Here is a 27599-nt window from a genome sequence, read left to right on the forward strand (position 1 = left end):
GTATTTGTTGTTCTTTCTCAGTTGGAAGTGTGGGAGGGTGACGTTTTAGACAAGGTAATCACTTCTTCAAAATATGATTTTCCATTTAATTCAGAAGAAAACTGTTCCTCATTGAAAATGTGCTTACCGACAAGCAATGTTTCGGTGTCCTTTGAGTTGCAATGATGTAGGCAGATTGCTAAAATGTCACTGCAACACTGCAATGTTATTGTGACAAAAACTTATACTGAGCTCTCCCCATTCTCTTCCTTTCCTAAAAATATTAATGATCCATCGCTAGATATATCTGATCAAACAAATTTGTTAATGAAATCACCCAGAGAGAGAGTCGGGTAAAACTTGGCCAGTAACCTAGCAGGAATACCAGGAAAGGGGAAGGAGCTCACAATACATTTGGTATGAAATGCTATTAATAGAATTGTTTAGGCAGCAAGCAACTGAAGAAGTTACATAACAATGACTTTATTTGTTTCAATTAATGGAACTTTAAAATTGGGAAAGATAGCAAGACAGTTTAGGAGCAAAATAAATTTGGGTGTACAAGCAGGGTGCAGCGGTCAGGAATAAAAACAGAAAATGCTGGAAACACTCAGCAGGTCAGGCAGCATCTGTGGAGAGAGAAACAGAGTTAACGTTTCAGGTCGATGACCCTTCGTCAGAGCTGGAAAAAGCTGGAGATGGAACAGGTTTTTAAGCAAGTGTAGGGGCAGGGAAAGGGAGGAGGGGAGGAAAGAACAAAAGGGAAGGTCTGTGATAGGATGGAAGGCAGGAGAGATTAAATGACAAAAGGGAAGATAGTGCAAGACAAAAGGAGACGGTAATGGAACAAGTTAAGAAACAAAAGATGACTCTAGATGAAGTGTAAATGACAATGGCAGAATGGTCGACAGCTGCCAAGTGAGAGAGAGAGAGAGAAAAAAAATGCAAAAAAAAAAGATAGAGGCAGAGGTTATGGTCTGAAATTGTTGAACTCGTTGTTGAGTCCAGGAGGCTGTAAAGTACCTAATCGAAAGATGAGGTGCTGTTCCTCGAGCTTACGTTGAGATTCATTGGAACAGTGTAAGAGGCCGAGCACAGTGAGGTCTGAGTGGGAATGGAGCGGAGAATTAAAGTGACAGGCGACCGGAAGCTCGGGGTCACCCTTACGGACTGAACGGAGGTGTTCCGCAAAGCGGCCATCCAATCTGCATTTGGTCGCCCCAATGTAGAGGAAACCGCATCATGAGCAGCGAATACAGTATACTAAACTGCAAGAAGTACAAGTAAATCGCTGTTTCACCTGGAAGGAGTGTTTGGACAGTGGGAAGGGAGGAGGTAAAGGGCAGGTGTTGCATCTCCTGCGCTTGCACATGAAGGTGCCGGGCGAAGGGGAAGGGGTGTTGGGGGTGATAGAGGAGTGGACCAGAGTGTCACGGAGGGAGCAGTCCCTTCGGAATGCTGAAAGGGGAGGTGAGGGGAAGATGTGTTTGGTAGTGGGATCACGCTGGAGGTGGCAGAAATGGTGGCGGATGATCGGTTGAATGGAGGCTGGAGGAGTGAAAGGTGAGGACAAGGGGAACCCTATCGTGGTTCCAGGAGGGAGGGGAAGGGGTGAGAGCAGAAGCGCAGGAAATAGAATGGACACAGTCAAGGGCCATATCAACCACAGTAGAGGGGAATCCTCGGTTGAGGAAAAAGGAAGACATGTCAGAAGCACTAATACGGAATGTGGCATCATCAGAGCAGATGCGGCGGAAACGGAGAAACTGGGAGAATGGAATAGAGCCCTTACAGGAAGCGGGGTGGGAGGAAGTGTAGTCCAGGTAGCTGTGGGAGTCGGTGGGCTTGTAGTGGATGTTAGTCAATAGCCTATCCCCGGAGATGGAGACAGAGAAGTCGAGGAAGGGAAGGGAAGAGTCAGAGATGGACCATGTGAAGGTGAGGGAAGGGTAGAAATTGGAAGCAAAGTGAATGAAATTTTCTAGTTCAGGGCGAGAGCAGGAAATGGCACCGATACAGTCATCAATGTACTGGAAAAAGAGGTGAGGGAGGGGACCTGAGCAGGACTGGAACAAAGAATGTTCCACATATCCCACGAAAAGGCAGGCATAGCTAGGACCCATGCGGGTTCCCATAGCAACACCTTTAATTTGGAGGAAGTGAGTGGAGTCAAAGGAGAAGTTGTTCAATGTGAGAACAAGTTCAGCCAGGCGGAGGAAGGTGGTGGTGGATGGGGACTAGTTGGGCCTCTGTTCAAGGAAGAAATGGAGCGCCCTCAGGCCATCCGGGTGGGGGATGGAGGTGTAGGGGGATTGTACATCCATGGTGAAAAGGAGGCGGTTGGGGCCAGGAAACTGGAAACTGTTAAAGTGGTGGAGGTCGTCGGAAGTGTCGCGGATGTAGGTGGGAAGAGACTGGACAAGGGGAGAAAAAAGAGTCGAAATAGGAAGAGATAAGTTCCGTGGGGCAAGAACAGGCTGAAACGATGGCTCTACCAGAGCAGTCCTGTTTGTGGATCTTGGGAAGGAGGTAGAAGCGGGCTGTGCGGGGTTGGGGAACTATGAGGTTGGTGGCCGTGGAGGGAAGATCTCCAAATCCCTGCCCCTACGGTTGCTTAAAAACCTGTTCCATCTCCAACTTTTCCCAGTTCGGATGAAGGGTCATCGACCTGAAACGTTAACTCTGTTTCTCTCTCCACAGATGCTGCCTGACCTGCTGAGTATTTCCAGCATTTTCTGTTTTTATTTCAGAATTCCAGCATCCGCAGTATTTTGCTTTTGCAGTGGTCAGGAGGCTTACGGGATATGAACTGACCCAATACTCAGAAGATTTGCTCACTACATTCATTAGTACTGATTTTTATTTAAAGTTGTACGCCAGTTTTTAAAGACATGAAATAACCCAGTTGAGAGACCAATGACTTACCGCTGGTCCTCGGTGAATAGTGTTACTCGGAACCAGATTGGGGGAGGCAGCAGCCACTTCAACCTAGTTACAGGAAAAGAAAACACACATGTGACCGAGTATCGCCCATGCTGAAAATGAGGAACCAGACTTTTCCTGAGCTACACCTACCCAGCATTCTGATTCAAAGATTTTCAGAACAATCGCAATAGAGTTGAGACCATGTAAAGCAGAACAATAAAGGGGAGAAAAAAACATGTTACATCAACCATGCAATTACAAAATGTCCTATATTGGTGACAACAATATGAGATATAAAATCTGTCAAAAAGACACAAAAATCAATAAATAAAGGAGTGCCCAAGGAGGCAGGGCTGGGCTGAGCCAGGATATATGTCTTGCTGCTATTGGGACCAGAAAACAAAATCTAAATTAATGGAACCAACACACCAGGAACTTTACTGAGTTTTGAATAATTGGCACTGGTCGTACCTTATTCCAAACCTCAGAGTAGCACATTTGGACAAAGGTCTCCAGTATCAACACTCAACAAAAGCCAGAGTTCCTCACCCACCCCCGCCATTGATACATACTCGGTTCACACTAAGGTGTTCAGGCAAAGATAGTCCTGAAAGGAAACAGTTGGAAATATTTATCTTATCAAAGCCTGGAGCAGATACCCAGTGCGGTATTTTGCAGTGTACGGGGCAGCTTGTAAAGGAAAGGCAGATTTGTTGTTTGCGACCGCACCATATTTTAATCAGCTCTTTCGAAAAGCCCAGCGAGCTGGTTAAACCATGACCCACACTGTAGAGAGACAGAAAGCGTTTCACAGTCAGATGAATACTGCCCTCTAGTTTTTAATTGCCACACACGTGGTAAAGAAGTAAAATGCAGTGGCAATATCAGATTTTACTTGTGGAAAACATTCCGCATGACTCACTTGCAGACTAAAAGTCATCACGATCCTGGGCGTCAGCCGATATTAATAGAAAGAAGGCAGTGCTATCTATAGCTGGAGTGCAGCGTACTTACTGATACAGCAGGATCATCAGCAGCAATACCAGGGAAGAAATCTTCAAGCTGTCAGGGAGATCAGAAATACATTAAAGAAACATGTTTTAAAATAGTAATCAGCCTTAGCAAATTTGTTTTTACATTAAAGGCACTATAAAAATGCAAGTCATTGATGCTGCTGTTGTTATATCACTGGATCACAGCCTAATCAACAACAGATCAATTTGAAGCTATTTGGAATATTTCATAACCAAAAGTGCAGTCTCAAAAGTACACTGTAGATAAAATAATGGCTGTTTTAATGCCAATTTTCTCTTTCACTCCCTTGAAATGGGTAACTGTTGATGTACAGCTCCGTGGACCCCACCAGCTCTCCAGTATCTTGCCTAAGTACTCTTTCTACATGCATGAGCCCAAATAGTGTCAATGAGCTATTTCGCAGTGAGAGGCACCACAGTCAAACCTGATCCAGGCTTCATTCAACCCTCACACATATACACTTTATACAAGGAGTCACCAGAGAGTGCTCAAGAGCCAAAATCACATTGAATTCCCTTTCCAGATTCAGGGTCTCCGAAGCCAGCATCACCTCAGTGACATTCTGGTTAAATGCAGCTAACTCAGTGCAGATCAAGGATTGTACATGAGACCTTCCTGCTCTACATAGCCCAATTTCACATTGAATAATGTATAGTCCCACTGAACCAGAACAGGGAGAATGGAGCATATAGTCTGACATCTCTCTCAAAGAAGGTGTGCTGCATAAATCACACAAACTAAACCTGACGCCAGGAATACTTCAGGTTTGATAAATCACGTTCATGTTTGCATAATTATAATCACTAGGTTCATCCTTTCCCAACAAAACCAGCTGCACTTTTTATGCTGAAAATAATGCAAGCTCATGACATTCTAGTTTAAAACAAAATCCAACAAGCTTGTGAACCGCCTGCGCCTCAGGATACCTGGGCCTCTGCGTGCGCGCACCAGGAGAGGCCCAGGATCGGACGTCTCGGGACCAACGGAGCCAGCAGGTAAGTGCGTAGATTTTTCCCGCTCAGAGGCATCCGCACGCAGGAAGCCTCCGATTGGAAAATCCGGCCCAATTTCAATAATGGTGACCACCGGATTGTTGTAAAAACCCATCTGGTTCACTAATGAATGCCCTTTAGGGAAGGAAATCTGCCGTCCTTACCTGGTTTGGTGTATATGTGACTCCAGACCCACAGCAATGTGGTTGACTCTTAACTGCCCTCTGAAATGGCTTAGTAAGCCACTCAAGGGCAATTAGGGGTGGGCAATAAATGCTAGCCTTGCCAGCGACGTCCACATCCCATAAACGAATAAAAAAAGTTAAAAGTCATCGCATTGTTCAGCTAGTTTTGAAACCTGTGTTTTTATTACTTTTCTTGTCTTCACCCTTCTGTGACCCTGCAGATTGGACGAGTGTGTGTTTGTCTACATGGGAGTCGTGTGTGTGTGTGTGTGTGTGTGTTTGGTAGGAGAAAGGGGGTGTGAGAAACATAGAAACATAGAAAAATAGGAGCAGGAGTAGGCCATTCGGCCCTTCGAGTCTGCCCCACCATTCAATATAATCATGGCTGATCCTCTATCTCAATACCATATTCCTGCTCTCTCCCCATACCCCTTGTTGCCTTTTGTATCTAGAAATCTATCTATCTCCTTCTTAAATATATTCAGTGACTTGGCTTCCACAGCCTTCTGTGGTAGAGAATTCCACAGGTTCACCACTCTCTGGGTGAAGAAAGAAAGAGGAGCTCGATAGGACAATTTCCTACTCCTCAACTGCCATAAATGCCAATTTGCAGACACACAAAGGGTATAATTTCTCCAATCTCTCCTCCTCCTTTGGGCAAAAAAACTTTGTCGCTGCTCAATGTTTTCTCAAACTATGGAAAGTTCTGGGTACAGCAAAGGATTAGATTTGATATCCTGCAGCAAATTCCACGAATCTCTACATTAACTACTCGTAGTACAATTTGTTACCCAAGTACTGTAATCTTGTCTAAAAAGTCCCAGAGACAGAAAGCAGTGGCTTCCAAATATATCTGAGTTATAAAAGGTTACTTGGTGCAACAAATCACTTGCCCGAATCATGGTACAAGCCCTATCTGTGACTCAGTGGAGCACTGCATTGAGCCTCCAAAATATTCCCTACTGCACCGACTGCAAACCATTTTATTTAATCCTGTTTTAACATCGTGGGAGATAAAATAAGGAGGAAGATGTAACAATCATCATAGAATCGTTACAGCACGGAAGGCGGCCGTTTGGCCTGTTGAGCCCGTGCCTGCTTACTTAAGTTCTGATTAATATCTTAAGCAATGTGCAAGGACCAGGAGGACCGTTTACATAGAAGGAATATATGTGACAGAAAAATGTGAATGACAAAGAATATCTGTATTAATATGTCTTTTAACTTTTAAAAAAAGACTCAGTAAATAACACTACGCCTATTTGTTACTCCCTCTAACTTCTTTTTAGGAACAGCAAAAGGACATTAGGCCCAACAAACTTGCTCCCTTTTTGATAGATCAGCTCCAGCTACCCAACTTCTCACCACATCCCTCAATCTCTTCTCCTCTCTCTCTCTCTAGCGATGCATTCAATTCTCTTTTTTAACTGTCTGCTTCAGTGTCCTTCCCTGGTAGGTAATTTCACAACTCTTCCCCTTTGGGGGAAAAAGCTCCACCTGACTTGCCTGCTTACTCCTAACTTCCTAAGTGTTAACTGTCCCTTCGAGACATTTGAACCCATCTTCTTGATTAAGGTTCCAAGAGTGCTGGCCGTTTTTCATTTCTGAACCCAGGCCGTGTTTGGCCATGGAGCAAGGTGGGTGGTGGTTGGTGTCGCAGATGATCTTGATCTTACCCTTACATAAGATGCACACTTAATGGATCAGAAGGAGGAAAGCTGGCTGATTTTTTGCCGCTTATTGCTCAAGGTGCTGCATTTAATTGTCATGCCCCTATGCTGATCTGGCCGAGATCAGTAAGCTCAGCAAACACTGCTAACCGAATCAGTGACCTCGCTGGCCTGAATAGCTCAGTTCCACATCACGCAGTGCAGCCGAGAACCGAGTATGGGAATAACGTGCAAATGCAAATGAATTCGGCCAGGAATTTCTACAATGAAACATTGGGGAGTGTCATAGATTAGAATCATAGAATGTTAGAGCACAGAAGGAGGCCATTTGGCCCATCGTGCCTGTGCCGGCTCTTTGAAAGAGCGATCCAATTAGTCCCACTCCCCATAGCCCTGTAATTTTTTTCCCCTTCAAGTATTTATCCAATTCCCTTTTGAAAGTTACTATTAAATCTGCTTCCACCGCCCTTTCAGGCAGTGGATTCTAGATCATAATAACTTGCTGCGTAAAAAAAATTCTCCTCTCACCTCTGGCTCTTTTGCCAATTACCTTAAATCTGCGTCCTCTGGTTACTGACCCTCCTGCCAGTGGAAACAATTGCTCCCTATATACTCTATCAAAAACATTCATCATTTTAAACCCCTTTATTAAAGTTCTCCTTAACCTTCTCAAAATTCTTATTTAACAAAGAGAAATAGTCAAACTTCCATCCTGTGGGCTTCAAGAGTGAAGCGACAACATTAGCGTTGGCATGTGTGGTCAGAACCTGTTAATGTCCAGAGGTCATAAAAGATGCTATATAAATGCAAGTCTTTTTTTTCTTTAACATACATGCAGCTTAGGTCCTGTGAACAAACATATACTCACACAAAGTTTGCTCCAGCCATTCAGCAGTCGAATGAAGACTTTGTTTCCTTCCGTCACATAGACCAGGGAGCCTTCAGGCACCACAGGGGTAGCCTTCAGCATGAGTTCGATATTCTTAAATACATAGCTCTGTTACAAAAAAATACATTTAACTTACTGAGGAGCCGTACAGGCAGAGCTGCCAGCATTGGAGAAACAGTAGGAGTGAGATTCATCGCAAACCCACATGAAAGAAAGGAGCTGGGCTTGTATTTAGGAGTGAGATACAACAAAATGGGGCACTTCTTTTACCCATTTTTTCCACCTCCACTCTTCTCCTGAAGGCATTGACTCCTTGCTGGGCACAATTCCATGGTTGTCAGTCATCCTCCCTGACCTTGACCAAATGGTCATTACTCAAGTATATAATATAGCCTGGATGGTGAACGTAAGGAGTCATGAGGGGACCCACAAATTTTAATTTGAATCTTAAGGTTTATTTGAAGTTTTAATGGTTTATTTACAGTTTTTATTTGTCTAACTTATTTGTTTTCCCAAAAAGAGGATGAGGGGACCCAGCTGAGTTCAATCTTGTTATCTATGAAGGCCCACCCCCACCCCCACACCACAGGGGTTGCTGAACAACAATCAGAAGGGAAAGCCTCAGATAGCAATCTTAACAAGTCGCTGAGGTCAAATATTGTGTGTCCCTACTGTAATTCCGATTAGATCGGCTAACTCAGCACAAAACCGCGATCAAACCCGGGACATTCCCATTCATATAGCTGAGCTACCGAGTGGATAAACTCGCTGAGCCATCAGGGGAGCCAAAATGACACACTTAACCCAAAATGAGTGAGTCTCAATCCAAATGAGTGGTTCGCGACAGATCTGATGTTTAGGTCTCCAGTTGTATTTCCACAGTGCTCTCTCTACAGGGCAGTTTGCATCAGTGTGAAGCAAGTTTCAGAGACCATGCAGCCAGGGGGTGGGATTGACACCCCTTAACGAGCAAGGGATTCTCAAAGAAAAAGATAATACAGATCATGGAACCATTCAAGGGGGCACTTGGAAATCGCCTGATTTTTCATATGACCAGTCCGCCCCTGTATGCAGTCTAACTTATGACTAAAATAGGCCAGATTGAAATTGTGTCAGTGTCGGCAACTGAATCACTCACAAGGGCAACTAGGGATGGGCAATAAATGCTGGCCTTGCTAGTGACGCCCATGTCACACAGAATGTTTAAAATGTTTCTTCAACAACATTAAATTTAATTGCTATTTGTATATTGGTCGGCAGAGTTCTGCTTTCCTAGCCGGAATTAACACGAGAGCTCGCTCAGGTTTGCTGGCTCGGTGTTGCTCTAAGCCACTGGTTTTCAGACTTTTCCGTGTGGGAGACTCCCTGCAAATATTGACACATCCCCCGGGAACCTCCTGTCCTAGCTTCTGAAAGACAGCTACCCAATGGAAGCAGAGGGAATACTGCAAATGTAGAACTCAACGTGTTACCAAATACAGAAAAAAAATCAGAGATCCGATAATCCCTGGATCCTCTCCAGGAGTCACAGACAACAACAATCTATGCTCCAAGCAGCGAACAGTCTCACGCCTCCAAAATAATAAGTGCCACTAAATAATAAGCCAACATTGAGCATGTCAGAATGATGGTGCCTAAGAGAACCAAGAAACATTTACGGTAAGATATGTAGGACACTGGGACTGTGCAGAAAAAAAATAGCTTCATCAGTGGATTCTGACGTGTTACATCACACAGAGCAGCGCCGTCAATGAGGCTGCAACCTCTACTATTATAATTTTCTTGATGAAAACATAGATATCAAATTAACAAAACAAAAAGGAAAAGCTGTGAATGTTGGAAATTTGAAATTTGTGGCTTGAAATACACAGCACGACAATCAGCATCTGTAAAGAATAAAGACACTTCTGCTGTGTTTCCATCTTCATTTGTGACGAGGGCCTGCACACCCAATACATCGTATGCTCTCTGTACAGATGCTGTTGTGTATTCCAAGCATTTTCAGTTCTCATCTGCATGAGGTTTTTCTCCTGTGTGTTCGCATATTCAGCAATGCTGGTAGATTTAATTTTTACTTCAAATGATCCATTGAAGATCACCAGGGCCTAGATATGGAACATTTTGCTAGCTTACCTTCAGGGTGCTGTCGTAAAGATTGTCATTGATTTTGGGATCTTGAGAGTCTATAAAGAAACAAAATAGTGTCTAGTTATATCTGAGAGTCATGAAGGAGGGTTGGGCGGGGCGGGGCGGGTGAGCTCTCTTTTTGATGGGATACATCATGCCAGGATAGTTTTCTTGTGTTGGTATACTGTTTCAGTGGGAATCACTGTGCTGGCATACATTTTTCATGGAATTACCATGGTAGTGTAACGCTCCTGCCCGAGTGTTATCACACATCTAGCCAACAAGTAAGTCACCGTTAATGTCCTTGTCTAGGGAGCTTCCATAGTGAAGACATTAAAGAGTTGAAATTTCATTGAGCACTATTTTTAGCACAATACTTAAATTGTGTAAATTCCTACATGGGACATTTTCAGAAAGCTGTTAACCCACTTAACAGATACGGACTGTCAAAATAGCGTGCATATGAATTTTACACTAGCTGGCCCCATTACTTTCAAAATAGCGCTTGGTAGAATTTCAAGATTTGGCATCAAGTTACAAGGTTATGAATTAGTTATTTGTCCATCAAGTAGGTATTTGAATCCTTGTAAACAATAGTTGGTGGATGAAAGGATTAAAGGAGCACAGTATTCATCAATGAAGTGTTGGCAAATAAGCAACACAGATTTGCCAAGACTAGGGAATGAAATTCTTCGAGACTTCTCCTGCTCTGGGATTTCCACTGAAGTTACAGCATTAGGGCGGGAGAATCCTTGAGGAAATTCACACCGTTATGATGTTTTCGAAATGAAGTCAGTGGGGCCGGTTTTGATGGCCTTCACCTGCTCCTCCAATCCTGGTCTCTTGCGCATCCTTGATTTTAATCGCTCCACCATTGGTGGCTGTGCCTTCAGCTGCCAGGGCCCGAAGCTCTGGAATTCCCTCCCTAAACCTCTCCGCCTCTCTACCTCTCTTTCCTTCTTTAAGCTGCTGCTTTGACCAAGCTTTTGGTTGTCTGCCCAGATATCTCCTTATTTGGCGCAGTGCCAAATTTTGTTTTATAATCGCTCCTGTGAAGCGCTTAGGACGTTTTACTGCATTAAAGGTGCTATATCAATACAAGCTGTTGCTGTTGTTAACGGCCTTAAAATGTGGTCAGTAGCCTCATCACCTTATTAATACCAGCGATATGGCTGGCTCCACTTTGAGAGGGGCCTACCATCGGGTGTCCAAAGCGCCCGCCAGATTCAGGCGATAGGCCCCTTTTAATATGGAAACCGGGGTCCTACGACGAAAATAGGACCCCGATAGGCACTTTAGGTCAGAACTGGTCGGAGCCTGCGCAGTGCAGGCTTTGAGCAGTTCCACGGGTGATGGAGCCGAAGTGGCCCGCCAAAGGCAAGTGTTGAAGTAGTTTTTTGTGGGCTCTTGAGGAGCAGGAGTGGCTCAAGAACCCCTCCGCACCCTCTACGATTGTGACCACCCCCCTTCGCAATGTACCTTGCTGCCGGCCGCACGGGCCCGATTTTGAGGCCCAGCTCAACCGGGACGCCTGTTTGGCAAATAAGCTTGCCTGCCAGATTTAAATGAGGCTGAAAACTCAAAATCACAGGGGCCTCTGCCCAAAAGTCAAAGGCAACCCCATTGACTCTTCAATAGTTCCACCTGGGGATGCTCATTAGAAAAGTAAATTATAATTATATATAATTATAATTATAATAACAGTCTGTTCTATCTGCTATGAGCACGGAAGGATCCTTTTCAATGTCTCTTCACTGTCATGTAACATCTGCAAAAAGACTTTCTAATGCAAAAGGTTTGAATAATAGTTCTTTAATGGTTTCTCAATGATAATTATTGTTCAAGAGAAGCACCAAAAATCGTTTATGCCTCGCCGGTTACAGAATTATTTGAAAAAGGAATAAAAAGAACAAAAATGATAAAAAGCCCAAAAGACTGAAAACTGTTCATTCCTGGTTCAAGCACCTACTTTATGGGTAAATGTTTCAATACTTTTGCAGAAGCAACATAAAACTACTGAGGTAAATTGTTAAACAACAGCAAAAGCAGGACTCCTAAAATGGCAGCAAATTGCAAATGTTAGAGTTGGGACAATGATGGTGCTAAGGTTAAATTAGAGAAATTGTGGGATTAAAGTATTGAAAAATTCTTGAGGGAAAAACTGTAATCTTGATATATTTTAGATTTTGGTGCAAAAATATTCCCGCATCCTGTACCTGGGCTCCTGAAGTTCTGAGCATTATGGTGGTGTTCATGATTCACCTGGTGGAAGAAAAATGTCAGATTATTAAAGGTGACAAGAACAAGGGATGGTGATCAGTAGTGTATGAGAAATACACCGTGGGAGGAAATGGGCGGTGTAACCTTCCCTCCTCTCCTGAAGGAGTTGAGTCTTTGTTGGGATATAGTTCCATGTACACTGGGTGCCCTCGCACCTCATCCAAGTGCCATTTCTTACTTCTGAGACAAGACAGTGATCTATCGGGGAAGTGAGCGAGAAGCACAGAGCCTCCACTTCAAACGTTCACCCAGGGCTAACAAATGCAGCAGTCAATTTGTGCAGAGCAAGAAATGAATGCCCAGTTAATCTTTTGTTTCCAGGGGTGTAGGTTGAGAGAAAGAATGCTGGCCAGGACACTGGGCGAATTTCCTACTCTTCTTTGAAAAATGTAACAGGATCTTTAATATCCACCTGAACAGGCAGAAGACATCACCTCCAACAATGCAGCACTCCCTTAATACTGCAATGAAGTATCAGACTAGGTTATATGCTGAAATTCTGGAGTGGAACTTGAATGCACAAGACAAGAGTGCGACCATCGGAGCCAGATTGACACACAATGAAGATGCTTAACTAGACTACTGCCTGGCATAAAGCTATTTGTATTATCCACTGGCCTGGATTGTCTTTCTGTTAATCCCTGAACCTTTGGTACTTTTTGGCTGTAATGCAATCAAAGGATGAACTTTAAAATCCTAAATCAGTTATTTTTGTACCTTCAGTTGATTGTGTAGCTTAATAGTGTCCACTTTAATTTATTTACTGTTTGTAGGACTTTATTGTCCACAAATTGGCTGCTGCGTTTGCCTATATAACACCAGTGATGGCCCTTCAAAAGTAACCCGATGGTTGTAAAGCGCTTTGGGATTGCCTAAGGACATGATAAGACCCTATATTAATGCAAGATCTTTTCTTCTTACTGTATCTATCTCCTGGTCTATGTTCTAATGGATTTTTATTCTAATTTAGAAACCAAGGTGAAGATTGATGCTGATCGACCAATCTTGAAAAGAGCTGGAGAGAAGACGAGGCAAATCAACAAGTACAAATGATGGTGAACGTGGGTTTTAAAAGCCGGTACATTGTAGGAGGACGAAAAGACCGATGACAGCTTTGAGGTCCTGAGAAGGAATGAACTGGAGTAGGAAGCAGGTCAATGAGTCTTGATCTGACGGCAGTGAAGATGTAGGAGGGAGAAAGAACAGCATATTGACCTTAAGAGGAACAAGAGGGGAAAGTTCAGTGCAGCAAAGGGTATCAAGGGATATGGAGATAAGACAGGTAAACGGTGAGGAGGTACAGATCAGCCATGATCTAATTGAATGGAGAGCAGGCTCGAGGGGCTGAATGACCTACTCCTGTTGCTATGTTCCAAAGATCATAGTATCAATAAAAGAGAGAGACAGGGAAGGTTGCAATGGCCCCTTGTGTATTGAAAGTCCTCTTTGCCTTAGATTGAAAGCAGTTAAAGAAGCGTTTAAATAAGAAATAAAAGGACAACTTGCGTAATTTCAATTAGATATTGAAAATGTAAAAAAAAAATACTTGCCGGTATTTTGCAGTGAGGTCTTGGAGGAACAGGGAAAATTCTCTGCAAACAACACAAAAAATAGCAAACCTTACTAAAATAAAAAAAACAATGATGAATGGAAATGATTCAGTTAATGAATGGGCCTACGTTATAGTAAGATGATCCTGGAATTCCTGGTGGGCCTGGAGGTCCTGGAATACCAGGAACGCCTGGTGTGCCTGGAATACCCTAAAATGTAACATTAAGAGAAAAAAAGTGTTAAGCTATTTTAAAAAAAACAAGTCTTAAAAAATTATCAAAGTGCTTGAGAATTAACCATTTTCACCTTCCTCATTTTCTGAAAGCACTCAATACCTTCCAGCTCAATCGTGGCATAAGCCAGATGCATACAGAGCTCCCTCAACATTGGTCTGACATTTTGCCTCAATCACAGCAACCTCTGCTGCACATGTGACTTGTCCTAAACTCTGGCTTTCAATCTTGGAGATCTCTGTGTTGTAAACTTGTTTCTTGGCACTGGTATTTGTTCTAATGGATGATCCAAAATACAGAGCCAAGCATTACAATCCAGCACTGATTGTGAAACGTTTTGTTCTAGAGGCCTCCACCCCAGCAGCTTGGGATGAAGTAAACGTTTTGGCAGTGTATGGCCTTTTTTAATTCCATTTTCTCCAGTGGCAATGGCTTTTACTAAAGTACGGCTCCAGGGCCGCTGGCTGATATCTTGAGTGGCCATGTTATCGGGTTCAACCAGTGATCTTTTACTTCCAACAGGACGGGAGCTGTAGCCCTGTCTCTGACCTGTGCTTCTGTCGAGTGCGGCCCCCCGCTGGGTACCCAGCATCACTGAATTTACCCTTATATGTATGACAGTCTCTGTGTGTGTGTGTGTGTGTGTGTGTGTGTGTGTGTGTGTGTGTGTGTGTGTGTGAAGGCTATTCAACTGTAGAAGATATTGTAGCCATCCTCGAGCCAGATTATCCAATGCCCATACCTCTGCACTTTCTTGTGTGGGTCAATAGATAGAGACACGGGAACCTTGACTGATTTTTATTTCCTAATCCGAAGGCACTGAGGCCAACTGTAATGCATCAATTGCTATCCTTGCTGAGATCAGCTCACTCAATACAGAACGGGGATTGAACCTGGGACTTTCCTGGTCTATGAGACTTGGTGCAGACATTTGAAATGCAGTTGTATGCCATCACAGGAGAATTAAAGTTCTTTAAAGGTCTAAAAGGCCATGTCTCATCACTGACTTTCCTTATGTTATTATATGTAGACTTACACAAGGGATTGCTCCATGTCCTCCTACAGTACCAGGCTCTCCCTTCTCTCCCCTCAGTCCTGGACGGCCCTGTGAAGACAAAAGAGGAACAATCAAAAATAGAAAAAATTTTGAACACACAAAATAAATTGTTGACCCTTGGAACACACCCCACACTAACTTACTCTCTAATTATCATTGCTCGTTTCAACATCTCACAATTTCCCCTTCAGAAGAGTGCCTGCTTCAGCACCAGTTGAACACTTCCATCTTCTCTACATTCTAACATGTGGCCGTTCGCAGAAGGAGCATTAAAGTAGTATCACATGAGCTCACAGACCACGACTTTCACAACAGAACCTCACAGGTTATTTTGAACAGTGAATGATCTCATAACATCCCATTCTCCGTCTAGAATCATCATAGATCATATAGCGCAGAAGGAGGCCATTTGGCCCATCGTGTCTGCGTCAGCTCTTTGAAAGAGCTATCCAATTAGTCCCTCCTTTTCAAGTATTTATCCAATTCCCTTTTGAAAGTTACTATTAAATCTGCTTCCGCCACCCTTTCAGGCAGTGCATTCCAGATCACAACAACTCGCTGCGTAAACAAAATTCTCCTCCCTTGGATTTTTTTGCCAAATATCTAAATCTGTGTCCTCTGGTCACCGACCCTCCTGCGAGTGGAAACAGTTTTGCCCCATTTACTCTAACAACACCTTTTATCATTTTGCAAATCTCCCCTTAACCTTCTCTGCTCCAAGGAGAACAATCCCAGCTTCTCTAGTCTCTCCACATAACTGAAGTCATTATCCCTGGTACCATTTTTGTAAATCTCATCTGCACCCTCTCCAGTCTAATTTAGATAACTTTTAGAATTTTATCAGGATCGATCTGATAATAAAATTATTTATTCATGGATTTTGTTTCCCCCCCACCGCCAATCTTCTCCCCTCTCCTGAAGGTACAGACTGTAGCTACAACAGCTCATCAGTACCTCAGCCCAAGGCCATTTTTTAATGTGTGAGCCTAGACAGTGAGGCCCGGAATTTCTTCTGGGAATCTGCCTGTTTTTAGGCAAACCCATAGCATCGTTCTGAGGAAAAGTGGGTGGGGAGGACTACTGTGAATTCCTGCCCCTAAATCTGGCATCTGACATGCTCCTCTCCTCCTCCCATTGCCACAGATGTTAAGCCACCTGCTCATTGCCTGCCCTGCCGCGTGTAAATGACAATGCAGAGGGCGTTTGGAACTCAAGTCAATTTGCCTTCCTTCCTGCCTCTGAAATGCCAATGCAGAGCAGGAACAGAAGAGGTGGTGGGGGGAAATAGGTAGGGGTGCTGTGGCGGCAGGAGACCTGGCCGAGAGGTACCGCTCCATCTCCCAACTGTCCAAATGGCTCTTCAATTAATGCTTCGCTCATTCAAATCCCCTTGAATATTTAATGCTTCTGTTTCCCTTTGACGCTGCCCCTCCCTTTTGAGGTGCCGCAGCAAGTGGCCAACTGCAGGAGCACGATATTTCCCTCTCCAGCAGTGGAAAAATCTATCTGAAGATATGGATTGCTAGACAGCAATCAGGAGCAGGAACCTTTGCCTGTGTTTTTCAACAACTACCACAACAACTTGCATTTATACAATGCCATTAACTGAGATAAACATCCCAACGTGCTTCGCAGACCCGGGATTGAACTTGGAACCTTCTTAGTCTGTATAGTGTAGTACCGCACCAAACAGTGCATTTACCCATGAGGAACTTATTAGCTATCACCCTACACCATAGTGTAATAATAATATTAATATAGGAGAAATTAATTGTACGGGCGATGGATCTCTTACCTGTCTCCCAGGTGGGCCGATTTCTCCTCTCAGTCCACCTGGATTCTGCATCAAAGCCAAAAAGAAAATCACTATTCATATTTATTTCACCTAAATAAACAGCTAAGCATTCTATTAACCCTCCTGCATATATGGGTTATACTTCTGTCCTGCAAGTATATTAATGACTGCTTTGTATCAGTGAGTTGAGTGCTAATTTAGATTCACCAGCAGATGTTCAGGGTCAAGTTTCCTTCAGGGATCCCTTTTGATCTCTCGTGCTATTGCACACAGGGTACCAAGACAATTATAGTCTTCAGATAAGTGAGGGCTAGAGGTTGGGCGATTTAAATAATTCAGTCTCTATCATGCCTTGGCGTTCTTATTTTCATATTTCCATTATAAATTCCAATGTCCACATTCATAATGAAAACTACCTATGTAAACTTGTCACGCTGTAATTATATCTTCTCACCACCGGTGATGCTGCAGCACCTTCACTGCAGGGAGGTGTAGTTACACCGTGATGAGTTTACACGGGCAGCATATATTATTAATGTAAAAAATTGTAATGTAAAAAATGACTAGGAAGTGCAGGCAGATAAGATTTTTAATATATTAATGGGTTTTCGTATATGTCTACCAAAAGCCTATGGTAAAATACACTGCATTTTCAAAGTTCTATGTACATAGACTGCAATTTTATTGATTTTATTTGTTAATTAGTACCCCAAGATGGGGAGTGTTAATGCTGGGAATTTGACACTTTCCATTCCACTGTTACCAAGAGTACTCCAGTTTAAGTATAACATGAGTTATAGGCAGAATAAAACTCCCTTAATTCTGTCTCAACTACGCACCTCGGTTCCAAGCTCAGAAGAGCACCCCCTAGTGCACCAGTGTGGCATTTTCCCATTCCCCACACACCACCTGTGGCCTCTCTGAGTGAGATTGGCCAATTAAAGACAGTTTTGTGCTGGGAGTTGCCTAGACTTATTTCACATAAAACTCTTAACAAGAGAGCAGACTTTCATTCCATCAATCTGGCTGGTTTTGAACCAAACGTGGAACATAAAAATAACTGCCACAGTTCCTGAGGTGAATCCAATTTCTGATAACATTTACCGTGTTGGTAGAAATGTCGACCTTTTCCTGCACATGGGGACCAGGTGGTCCAGGTGGTCCTGGAGGGCCATGGGGTCCTGGCAGACATACACATTCCTGATCACAGGCACCCTGTTCCACGGATGATGAAAAAAATACGGAAAAAGAAACACATTTATAGCATGTACTGGGACTAATGTTGCTCTTGAAAACGATGCTAAAACCAACTTTCGTGGTCAGTCTATGTTTAATCTCTTTAAATATTTACAATAATCATCTTAGGTCAAGAACGCCCTTCAAGCCTTTGAGTCCCAGTTAGAAGAAAATAAAAAGACTGGCACAGATTTATTATTGACAATATTAATAAAAAATAGAAACTAATTTTTAATGAGGATACAAAATCTCTTTGTTGTCCCCAGTGTCATTATGTTCCCAGGCCGTGCATCATCTATCCCTCAAAAGGCTTATACTTCTCATTTGTATTTACCAATGCCATCTTGACTCAGTCTTAAGGAGGCCATGGTGTGGAGATGCCGGAGTTGGACTGGGGTGGACAAATGTAAGAAGTCACACAACACCAGGTTATAGTCCAACAGCTTTATTTGAAATCACAAGCTTTCGGAGTGCTGCTCCTTCTTCAGGTGAAGTGGAGAAATGCATAAAGACACAGCTTATATAGTCAGAGAATCATGTCAGATGTTTACAGGTAACCTTTCCAACTGCCATTTATCACACCTCGGCAGAGAGATAATCACAGCAGTCAAAGGTGTGAATGGTGTCCAAACAGGTCAGTCAGGGAAACATTACATCAAAGAACAATGAGGTGGGGTCACAAGGGGTCAAATATTGCAGATGCTGGGGTCTGTATGAAAAACAAAAAAACAGACAAAAAACATTTTTTTTGGCTGGAAATCACAGCAGGTCCGGCCGCATCTGTGTAGAGAGAACAAGCCAATGTCGACTCGAGTCTGGATGACCCTGCGTCAGGTGGGGTTACATGTAGCGTGACATGAACCCAAGATCTCGGTTGAGGCTGTCCTCATGGGTGCGGAACTTGGCTATCAGTTTCTGCTCGAAGATTTTGCGTTGTCGTGTGTCTCGAAGGCCGCCTTGGAGAATGCTCACCCGAAGATCGGAGGCTGACATGATTCTCTGACTATATAAGCTGCGTCTTTATGCATTTCTCCACTTCACCTGAAGAAGGAGCAGCGCTCCGAAAGCTTGTGATTTCAAATAAAGCTGTTGGACTATAACCTGGTGTTGTGTGACTTCTTACATCAGTCTTAAGGAGGTAAGTTTGGTTTCCCTTCTGATTTCTCCTCTTTCCTTTGGGAATACACCTGACTTTAACTTGGCACTTCCCCACAGCAGTGTGACTAAGATTAGCCACACAGAGGGTTGACAGTGTTCACCACCAAAACGTTACATTATTTAAACATAGGGAATCTCTTACAGTCACTTTCAACATGCACCAATGCCGTCCATTAGGGATTATGGGTGAGGGTAGCAGACTCTGTACAAATATGAAATTGATCCTAGGACTGGCATCTCCGTACCCTCTGCAGAAGTCAATGGGAAAAGTAGAAATATGTCAACTAAGAGGAGTAAGAATTGCTTGATTCCTGTAAAAGAGGCTCACCGGTTTCAGTTCTAATGCTGTCTATCAATCCAACTCACCTGGATGATTAATGGTGAGTTTAGACCCTTGAACAGAGGCATGAATCAGAGTCTGAGCACTCGCTTTCCCTGTATCTTACCTTGGTTGGGTATGTTCCTTGGGCTCTCGGTCAGACCCCTGGATGGATGGAGTGCTATACAGAGCCCTTTATCTTGGTTAGAGGGAAAGCATGATAAAGGCTAACTCATTACATCAAACTATATCGTTTTGATGGACCCTAAGGGAGGTCCAAAACAGCCTCCTCTCCTTGCGAGAGAGAGGTTTCACATTTGTCAACTGGCATCATGGGGAGAAACTGCCATTGAAAATGTAAATTAATAAAAAAGCAGCAAAATTACTGCATTGCTTCAAATGTATTCCTGTACTGTAGGTCTCTTCTGTACTTCTATATTATCACAGGTCATTTTAATCCTGTCCACCTGCCTGCTATGTGCCCCCACATACACGAATGAATTTGCAAACGTCATCATGATACTTTCCTCCATTGGTTTACATGAGCTTCTGGTCATTGACCAGATATTGAGTGAGTGATCGGGGAGGATTGGCAGACTGCCAAACAGTAATGGGTGAGACGGTATTGCTGTGTAGAGGATATGCTATGGTAATAAAAAAAGCAAAGCCATACTCTACCCAATAACTTACCCTAAACTATGGCTTTTTAAAAAAAGATCCTCCTTTTCCACTAGGGTATGGTTCCACGTCAACCGGTTACCCTTTAGTACCATGTGCAGGTGACCATTGTGTGTCTAGACAGTGAGTGTTAGCAGACTATTTGACCTTGAGGGGGAGGAGATAAGGCATCAGGGGCAAGCGTGATTCTGTCCTCACCTGATGTCCACACATGTGCACTTCCAGAAGGAATCACTGGATAATGATCAGGAGAAAGAGCCCTTCCCTAACCCAGGCTCACTGCCATGTTCCTGCTGCCCCAGCTCGGATCAGCTAACTCAGCACTTGCAGGAAAGGAAACTTACACCCTTCCTGGCATGTGTGGGCTCAGCTACTCACTGCCTTAACCAGCTGAGCAACCAGGAGAGCTAACCATGGCTTATTAAAAATGACTGGACCAGAGTTAGTGACATCAGATAGAAATGGTTTTCAATGTGCTTGGGGGTAATTATAGTTTAAACTTAAAACAAGATCTCTAAATTGACCATTGCTGTAATGGTGCACTGGATACATTCTTTCCCCAGGGAAACGAAAATTAAGAAAGTACTGAAACATTATCAGCACTCACAGGTGAATATAAAAGTTCTTGTCTTCACAACGTGAACTCTCTGGCCTGTACTGCATTGGCGGCGCTAGGGCATTGTAGACTAGGCTGACAAAACAGGCTCATGACAAATGGTGCGATATCAGGGTGCCTTAGTCAATTAGGATTATACTGAAGAGTACTGTAGGTGCCCTGGAGAAAGCACCAACCCCATCTGAGCTGTTCCAACTCTATAGTATGCTGTAATTCATTGTTGGTGCGAGCCAAAAGTCCACCAGCTGTTCACTGGGTTAAATTTGAACTCAGCAGTTTAGAAGATTAAGCCACGAACCAGAGCACTGAAGTTAAAAAAAAAAAAATTGTTATTGATTTGGGAGACCTCATACTGACCATGCTCCCCGGTAGTCCAATGGAGCCTGGTATTCCTGGAGGACCAAACTCTCCAGGGAAACCCTAGAGTTGAGAGACAGAAAGAGATTAGGATTTATCAGGTCGGAGGGCAAAATCATTCAGAAGCTCTTTCCATGTATTAAAATGATGATCCGTGCATTTCATTGTCACGTGTAATTAAGTGCCAGCTTAGTTCAGTGGTAGCACTCTTGCTTCTGAGTCAGAAGGTTGTGAATTCAAGCCACACTCCCGAACTTGAGCATATAATCTCGGCTGACACTTCAGAGCAGTACTGAGGGAGTTCTGCATTGTCAGAGGTGCCATTCGTGAAGCATTAAACCAAGGTCCTGTCTGCCTGTTCAAGTGGATGTAAAAGATCCAATGGCACTACTCAAAGAAGAGCCGGGAGTTTTCCTGGTATCTGAGGCAACATCCATCCCCCAACAAACACCATTGATTAACCGGTCATTCATCTCATTTGTGGGACCTTGTCTGACTGTTGTGTTTGCCTATCTAACAACAGTGAAGAAAGGAGGGAGAGAGAAAACAGGGAACTACAGGCCAGTTAGCCTGACATCAGTCATCAGGAAAATGCTGGAATCCATTATTAAGGAAGTGCAAACAGGGCACTTAGAAAATCATAATATGATTAGGCGGAGTCAACATGGTTTAATAAAAGGGAAATCGTGTTTATCAAATTTTTGGAGTTTTTTGAGGATGTAACTAGTAGGGTAGATAAAGGGGAACCAATGGATGCAGTATATTTGGATTTCCAAAAGGCATTCGATAAGGTGCCACATAAAAAGTTGTTACACAAGATAAGGGCTCATGGGGTTTGGGGTAAGTTATTAGTACGGATATAGGATTGGTTAATGGACAGAAAACAGAGAGTAGGGATAAACGGGCCATTTTCTGGTTGGCAGGCTGTAACTAGTGGGGTGCCGCAAGGATCAGTGCTTGGGCCTCAGCTATTTACAATTTATATTAATGACTTGGATGAAGGGACCGAGTGCAATGTATCCAAGTTTGCTGACGATACAAAGTTAGGTGGGAAAGTAAGCTGTGAGGAGGACACAAAGAGCCTCTCTGGAGTTTAGAAGAATGAGAGCTGATCTCATTGAAACATATAAGATTCCGAGGTGGATTGACAGGGTAGATGCTGAGAGGTTGATTCCCCCGGCTGGAGAATCCAGATCTTTTTTTATTTTTCATTCACAGGATGTGGGCGTGGCTGGCAAGGTCAGTATTTATTGCCCATCCCTAATTGCCCTTAACTGAGTGGCTTGCTAGGCCATTTCAGAGGGTTATTAAGAGTCAACCACATTGCTGTGGGTCTGGAGTCACATATAGGTCAGGCCAGACCAGGTAAGGACGGCAGATTTCCTTCCCTAAAGGACATTAGTGAACCAGATGGGTTTTTACGACAAACCGGTAGTTACATAGTTACCATTACTGATACTACCTTTTTTTAAGGACGTATAGGGGGAAAAATTCGGTATCACCCCATTTGGGGCGCCGTTATCGGCCGTGTGCAAAGTTCAGCGCCTGGCGCTAATTATCGCCTCCGACAGCAAACTTGGCTTTTATTGTCCCTGGAGGTGATTGGAGCGCTAAATCAGGCGCTTCACACCTGTCTTAAGGCGCAAAGGCCGAGGAGCGAGGCGCTACCTCAGAGCGCTGGCAAAGCAAGGAAGGGCAAATCAAAATAAACCTGCAAAGTGCTGCTCAGTACTCAAAACTCCTTCACACAGCATTGAATCTCTCTAGAAGTCTCTCTCTCTCTCTCTCTCTCTCAGAATGCGTGGTGCAAAAGTGTCACGGACAAAAAAAGGCAGGAAGCGGTCGCCTTTAAAAAGTGCTCCCCTAGTCCCTTTCTGACAGCATAACGTTCCCCTCAACCTGTCGTTGCTAGCGGCAGGCGGTAAGGCAGGGGGCGCCACTCAATATCCGGTCCGGGGCGCAAACGGGGCATTGCGCACTCGACTGACGTCACAATCTGCCGGCGCAGGAGATCGTGGCGGTAGTGTTTAGCGCCGCCGCAAAATGTCTAGTTAGTTTTGCGAGCAGCGCAAACATCGCCGCGCCCGGGCGCTAGTTGCTTTGCGTCCCATTAGCGCCCTCTTAAGGTGCTAACGGGAGGCGCAATCAACTGAATTTTCCCCCCATAGTCTCAAGATAAGGGGTCGGTCATTTAAGACTGAGATGAGGAGGAATTTCTTCACTCAGAGGGTGGTGGGGGTCTGGAACTCACTGCCTAAAAGGATGGTAGTGGCAGAGACCCTCATCACATTTAAAAAGTACTTGGATATGCACTTGAAGTGCCGTAACCTACAAGGCTACGGACCAAGTGCTGGAAAATGGGATTAGGGTGGCTAGCTCTTTGTCGGCTGGCACGGACCAGATGGGCCGAATGGCCTCCTTCTGTGCTGTAAATTTCTATGATTCTATGATCTCAGATAGATGGTTGACAGTTGGATTGGCCAACTGAAGAAAGAAAGCCAAGAAGTTGTCTCTTCTACATGCCTAACTATTGATGGGTTCACCATGAAGTGGCATTGATAGCATCCGTAGACAAGTAATAATTACCTGAGACTGGAATTTGGTCTTTGGGCAATCTAACCAAGAGTCAACACAACAGTACCTTCATTACCAAGTTGCCAAGGCATGTGGTACTTGCCAAGGTTCTGATGTTTGGCCTGTTCTTTCAATCAAAATGAATAACATGACGTGTATGTGCAATGGGTGAGACAAAATATAAGAACCATTTGTTAAAAGTCTTAATTAAAAAGCCTGACAGAGTAACAATATAACATTTACCCGTTCACCTGGAATACCTGGATCACCTTTTTCACCCTATAACCAAAAAGAAGAGATACCATTACAAACTCAACCAACCCAGCATGACTGAGAGACTCCTGCTGCCTGGTAATCTTAGTTTACTTTGAACCAGTGACCCATACCAACAGAAGTGAGAGATTCTCTACTCCAATTACTTCATCTGCAGTCTATACCATTTGGTTCTCTCTCCCTCAATGCCAGCCACATTCTCGGGGGTAACTTGCAAGAGCTTCCAGAGAGGAAAAAGCTAATGTTTTTTTGTACAGGCCTCCCTAGTATCCGTTCCAAATGGGCACTGGGCATCTGGGATCCTGTTCAGGTCCTCCAGCTGCATTATGGGGATGACCCCTAATCAAAATGAAAGCCAGGGTCATAATGAGGTTAGCACACAGCCGCTGAGCTGGTTCGGTGTGCCACAGGTGCTTCAGGAGAGCATTACGGTGCCCTAGGCGAATGAGGTCCTGAGCAGACCTCAGGCTTCAATGCCCCATAAGGCCGGGAGCTGGAACCTGATGTGAATCAGTACCACGAGTGCTGAGGACTCCTTTATTGGCTTCAAAGTGTATGAATAGCCACACCAAGTGTGGTTCCTGTTGAATGGGCTTGGAGTAACGTGAAAGTTGAGAAGTCTCCCAGCACCATTTGACTTTCCTTCTAGATAAAAGATGGGGCCGATTTATGTCTGTTATTGGGCAGGAAAGGGGCGGCAGTGGATCAAAAGTCGTGGTGCTCTATTTACCAGCTTGTTCCTGCCAATGTTCTGCCTGCTGCGATTTTGGAGCAGGCTGAGAATCAGGCGAGCCGCCAAAACTGGCGGGAGCCTACTTGAATACACAAAGTGGGGTCCTATGCTGTATGTAGGACCCCAGTTCAATTTTTAAGGATCAATGGGCGGAACATGCACTGCCCAATGGTACTGGACGTAGAGCGGCCTAATCTTAAAGGGACCGCTGCAGGCCACCCTGAAAATGGCAAGAAAGCAGCCGTGACACTGATTTTTGTGGAGCCAGGAAGAGCATGCATGTTCCCCCTGGCCCCACAAGAATCTTATCACCCATTCCCAGGCCCTCCATGTCCCCCGTTCCCAGGATTGCTTCATCCCACTTTAAGGGTCTACTTCTGGCTTGGCTCCGCAGAGAAGGTGCTGGATTTCCTGTCCACCCCCACACCAACCTCCGCCCCCCCCACCGCCACCCCCCCTCACACTCAGTGATCATTGGCTTCTCTCCAAAGATATTGTAATGTGGCCCGACTGTGGAACTAGTTCAGGCCTCTCACTGGTGGCATTGGGCAGATGGTGCGATCGCTCTGCCCACTGTCTGCTCGATGTGCCCCCAAAACCGAAAATCACCCCCAGTGAGTCCAGTATATGTGTAGAGTAAGATAAAACTGTGGAGGCCAAGACAGGAAGAGAAAAAGATCTGCAGAAAAGTCACATTGGACCGTGTTTGTGCTTCTCCTAGCAGGAGATTACAGATTATTGTGGGTAGCATCCTAGAAGCAGGTTGGCGACTCGCCACCTTGGCTAGAGAATGGTCTATTGTGCTGGGAAGGGGAAGGAGAACTAATAAATGAGGAACAAAATAAGAAATGACTTGGTGGGAAAATGTTATTAAAAGAAAGTACTGAAGTACTAAACTTTCCTTTTTATCACTTACTGACATGAATCTTGCCATTCATGTAGAAATGACTTATGGAATAATACTGAGCGGCCTGCTGGCGGCGCTGTCCAGGGAGAGTATAAATACTCGGGCATGGGCCCAGCTTGCTCAGGACATTTTGCAAACAGGAACTAGTGAAGGACAACTAGACCTCCATGTTGTGAAACAGTTGATTAAAGCCTTGTTTAATACTCAGACCAAGTGCCAAGTAGTTTTCTTACGTCACTTACTCTGCGGTGTTGGCAAGGATATTCTGAACCATCTGGACATACTGATGGTGGACCTACAGGCCCTGGAGGTCCAATGTTACCTTTTGTACCCTGACAAAATAAAGAAATAAATCAGTCAGATAATTTACTACAATCCACAGCTGAGCCATGGCTCAGTGGGTAACACCCTCGCCTCTGAGTCAGAAGGTTGTGGGTTCAAGGCCTACACCAGAGACATAAAGCTAGGCTGACACTCCAGTGTGGTACTAAGGGAGTGCTGCACTGTCGGAGGTGCCGTCTTTCAGATGAGATATTAAGCTGAGGCCCCGTCTGCCCTCTCAGCTGGATGTAAAAAGCTCATGGCACTATTTTGAAGAAGAGCAGGGGAGTTATTCCCCGGTGTCCTGGCAAATATTTATCCCTCAACCAACATCACTAAAACAGATTATCTGGCCATTATCACATTGCTGTTTGTGGGACCTTGCTGTGTGCAAATTGGCTGCCACATTTCCCACATTACAACAATGACTACACTTCAAATTGTCTGTAAAGCACATTGGGACATCCTGGGATCGTGAAAGGCGCTATATAAATGCAAGTTTTTCTTTCTATATGGCGAATGAAAATGTGAATTTTCATAGCAAAGTAATTTTATCAGGGATGAAACAAGAGACTACAAGCTGCAATAGGTTAACACACTCCCCTTCCTCTCAGGGACCCAAGTTGGAGTCCAGCTTATATTAATGGACACATATCTTCTCTCCCTCTCTCTCTTTGTTAGATGTATGAGTCCTAAATGAAATGAGCTTTGGTCAGCCTCAACCCAGTTCCTAGTGCTGTTTATGGGAGCTTGCTGTGCACAATATGGCTGCTGTGTTGCCTACATTACAACAGTGACTATACTTCAAAAGTACTTCATTGGCTGTAAAGTGCTCTGGGACGCCCTGGTCATGAAAGACACTAAACAAGAGCAAGTCTTTCTTTTCTTTCTAGTGGGTATTAATTCACAGAATAAAGCTGTGCATAATTCAGCACTAAAATTGGCAATCATGCTCAGTGAGGCCACAGATAACCTGGGGAAGAAATATTTACTCTGGATGTTCTTCTGAGGTTGGGATCAAGGCACACTGGGGTGCCAGTGTACAGGGAGCTTTACTCTGGCACTGGCTCATGTTGTCCCTACCCTGGGACTGCTCTTGCTGATAGTGAACGCCAAAAGTGAAAAAGTGTTTAGTTCCCAGGACAGATATGGCTTCCTTTGACGTGTACAACAAAGCAACATACTGGGTGTGAAAAATCGGCAGACAGCCCAACCAACTGCTCCTGTGCCTCTTAGAGATTTCCACCAGTGTTGGATTTGGGGAGCGACAATAAAAAGTGGATAAAAAAACACATTTAGGCTTCCCAGTGAGAAAAACACTATCATAGCTCCCCCAGTGGTCTAGTGCATAAAGTCTCCCCGTGTTATAGCACTGAAGCCATACAGACGAGAAGGGGCCCAGAATAAGTTCCTTGTCTTTGCTAAGTTATCTGATCTCAACCAAGCTCAGTTGGTGTGCTACAATGGGCCTCAGCACCCTTGAGTTTGACAGGGAGAAATAAATCAGCCAGCCCTCCTGCTGTTGTTTGTCACTCAGTAACTGGAAAGAGCAGCCATGTGGATACTGGGTTGGGTCAGGACAGGTTCAGGCTTAGCAGTGATGCCTCACACAAACAAACAGCCCAACATCATTCACTGTCTCAGTTAACACATGCAAAGTGGCCACTTAGATAAGAGTTTGGAGCGCTGAGGGCCTCTCTGGAACCATA

The 27599-nt window shown here is 44.2% G+C and overlaps 1 protein-coding gene across 3 annotated transcripts in view; it reads right to left on the bottom strand.

Annotated features, from left to right (window-relative positions):
* LOC147101237 (uncharacterized) overlaps nt 1–27599 on the bottom strand; it is a 181387-nt gene that overhangs the window by 14590 nt on the left and 139198 nt on the right. For all 3 annotated transcript variants that reach the window (XM_085966510.1, XM_085966509.1, XM_085966511.1), the window contains 13 exons: nt 25812–25901; nt 23900–23935; nt 21083–21145; nt 17823–17933; nt 16719–16763; nt 14903–14971; nt 13762–13842; nt 13633–13674; nt 12019–12064; nt 9809–9858; nt 7655–7783; nt 3919–3966; nt 2905–2967 (listed from right to left, as the gene is read on the bottom strand). In XM_085966510.1, coding sequence (XP_085822636.1) covers nt 2905–2967; nt 3919–3966; nt 7655–7783; nt 9809–9858; nt 12019–12064; nt 13633–13674; nt 13762–13842; nt 14903–14971; nt 16719–16763; nt 17823–17933; nt 21083–21145; nt 23900–23935; nt 25812–25901 — 873 coding nt within the window. The remainder of the gene's footprint in view (nt 1–2904; nt 2968–3918; nt 3967–7654; nt 7784–9808; nt 9859–12018; nt 12065–13632; nt 13675–13761; nt 13843–14902; nt 14972–16718; nt 16764–17822; nt 17934–21082; nt 21146–23899; nt 23936–25811; nt 25902–27599) is intronic.

This window comes from Somniosus microcephalus, chromosome 24, assembly GCF_052327205.1.
Source record: "Somniosus microcephalus isolate GS21.2 chromosome 24, FLI_Smic_1.0, whole genome shotgun sequence".
In the NCBI taxonomy this organism is placed as follows: domain Eukaryota; kingdom Metazoa; phylum Chordata; class Chondrichthyes; order Squaliformes; family Somniosidae; genus Somniosus; species Somniosus microcephalus.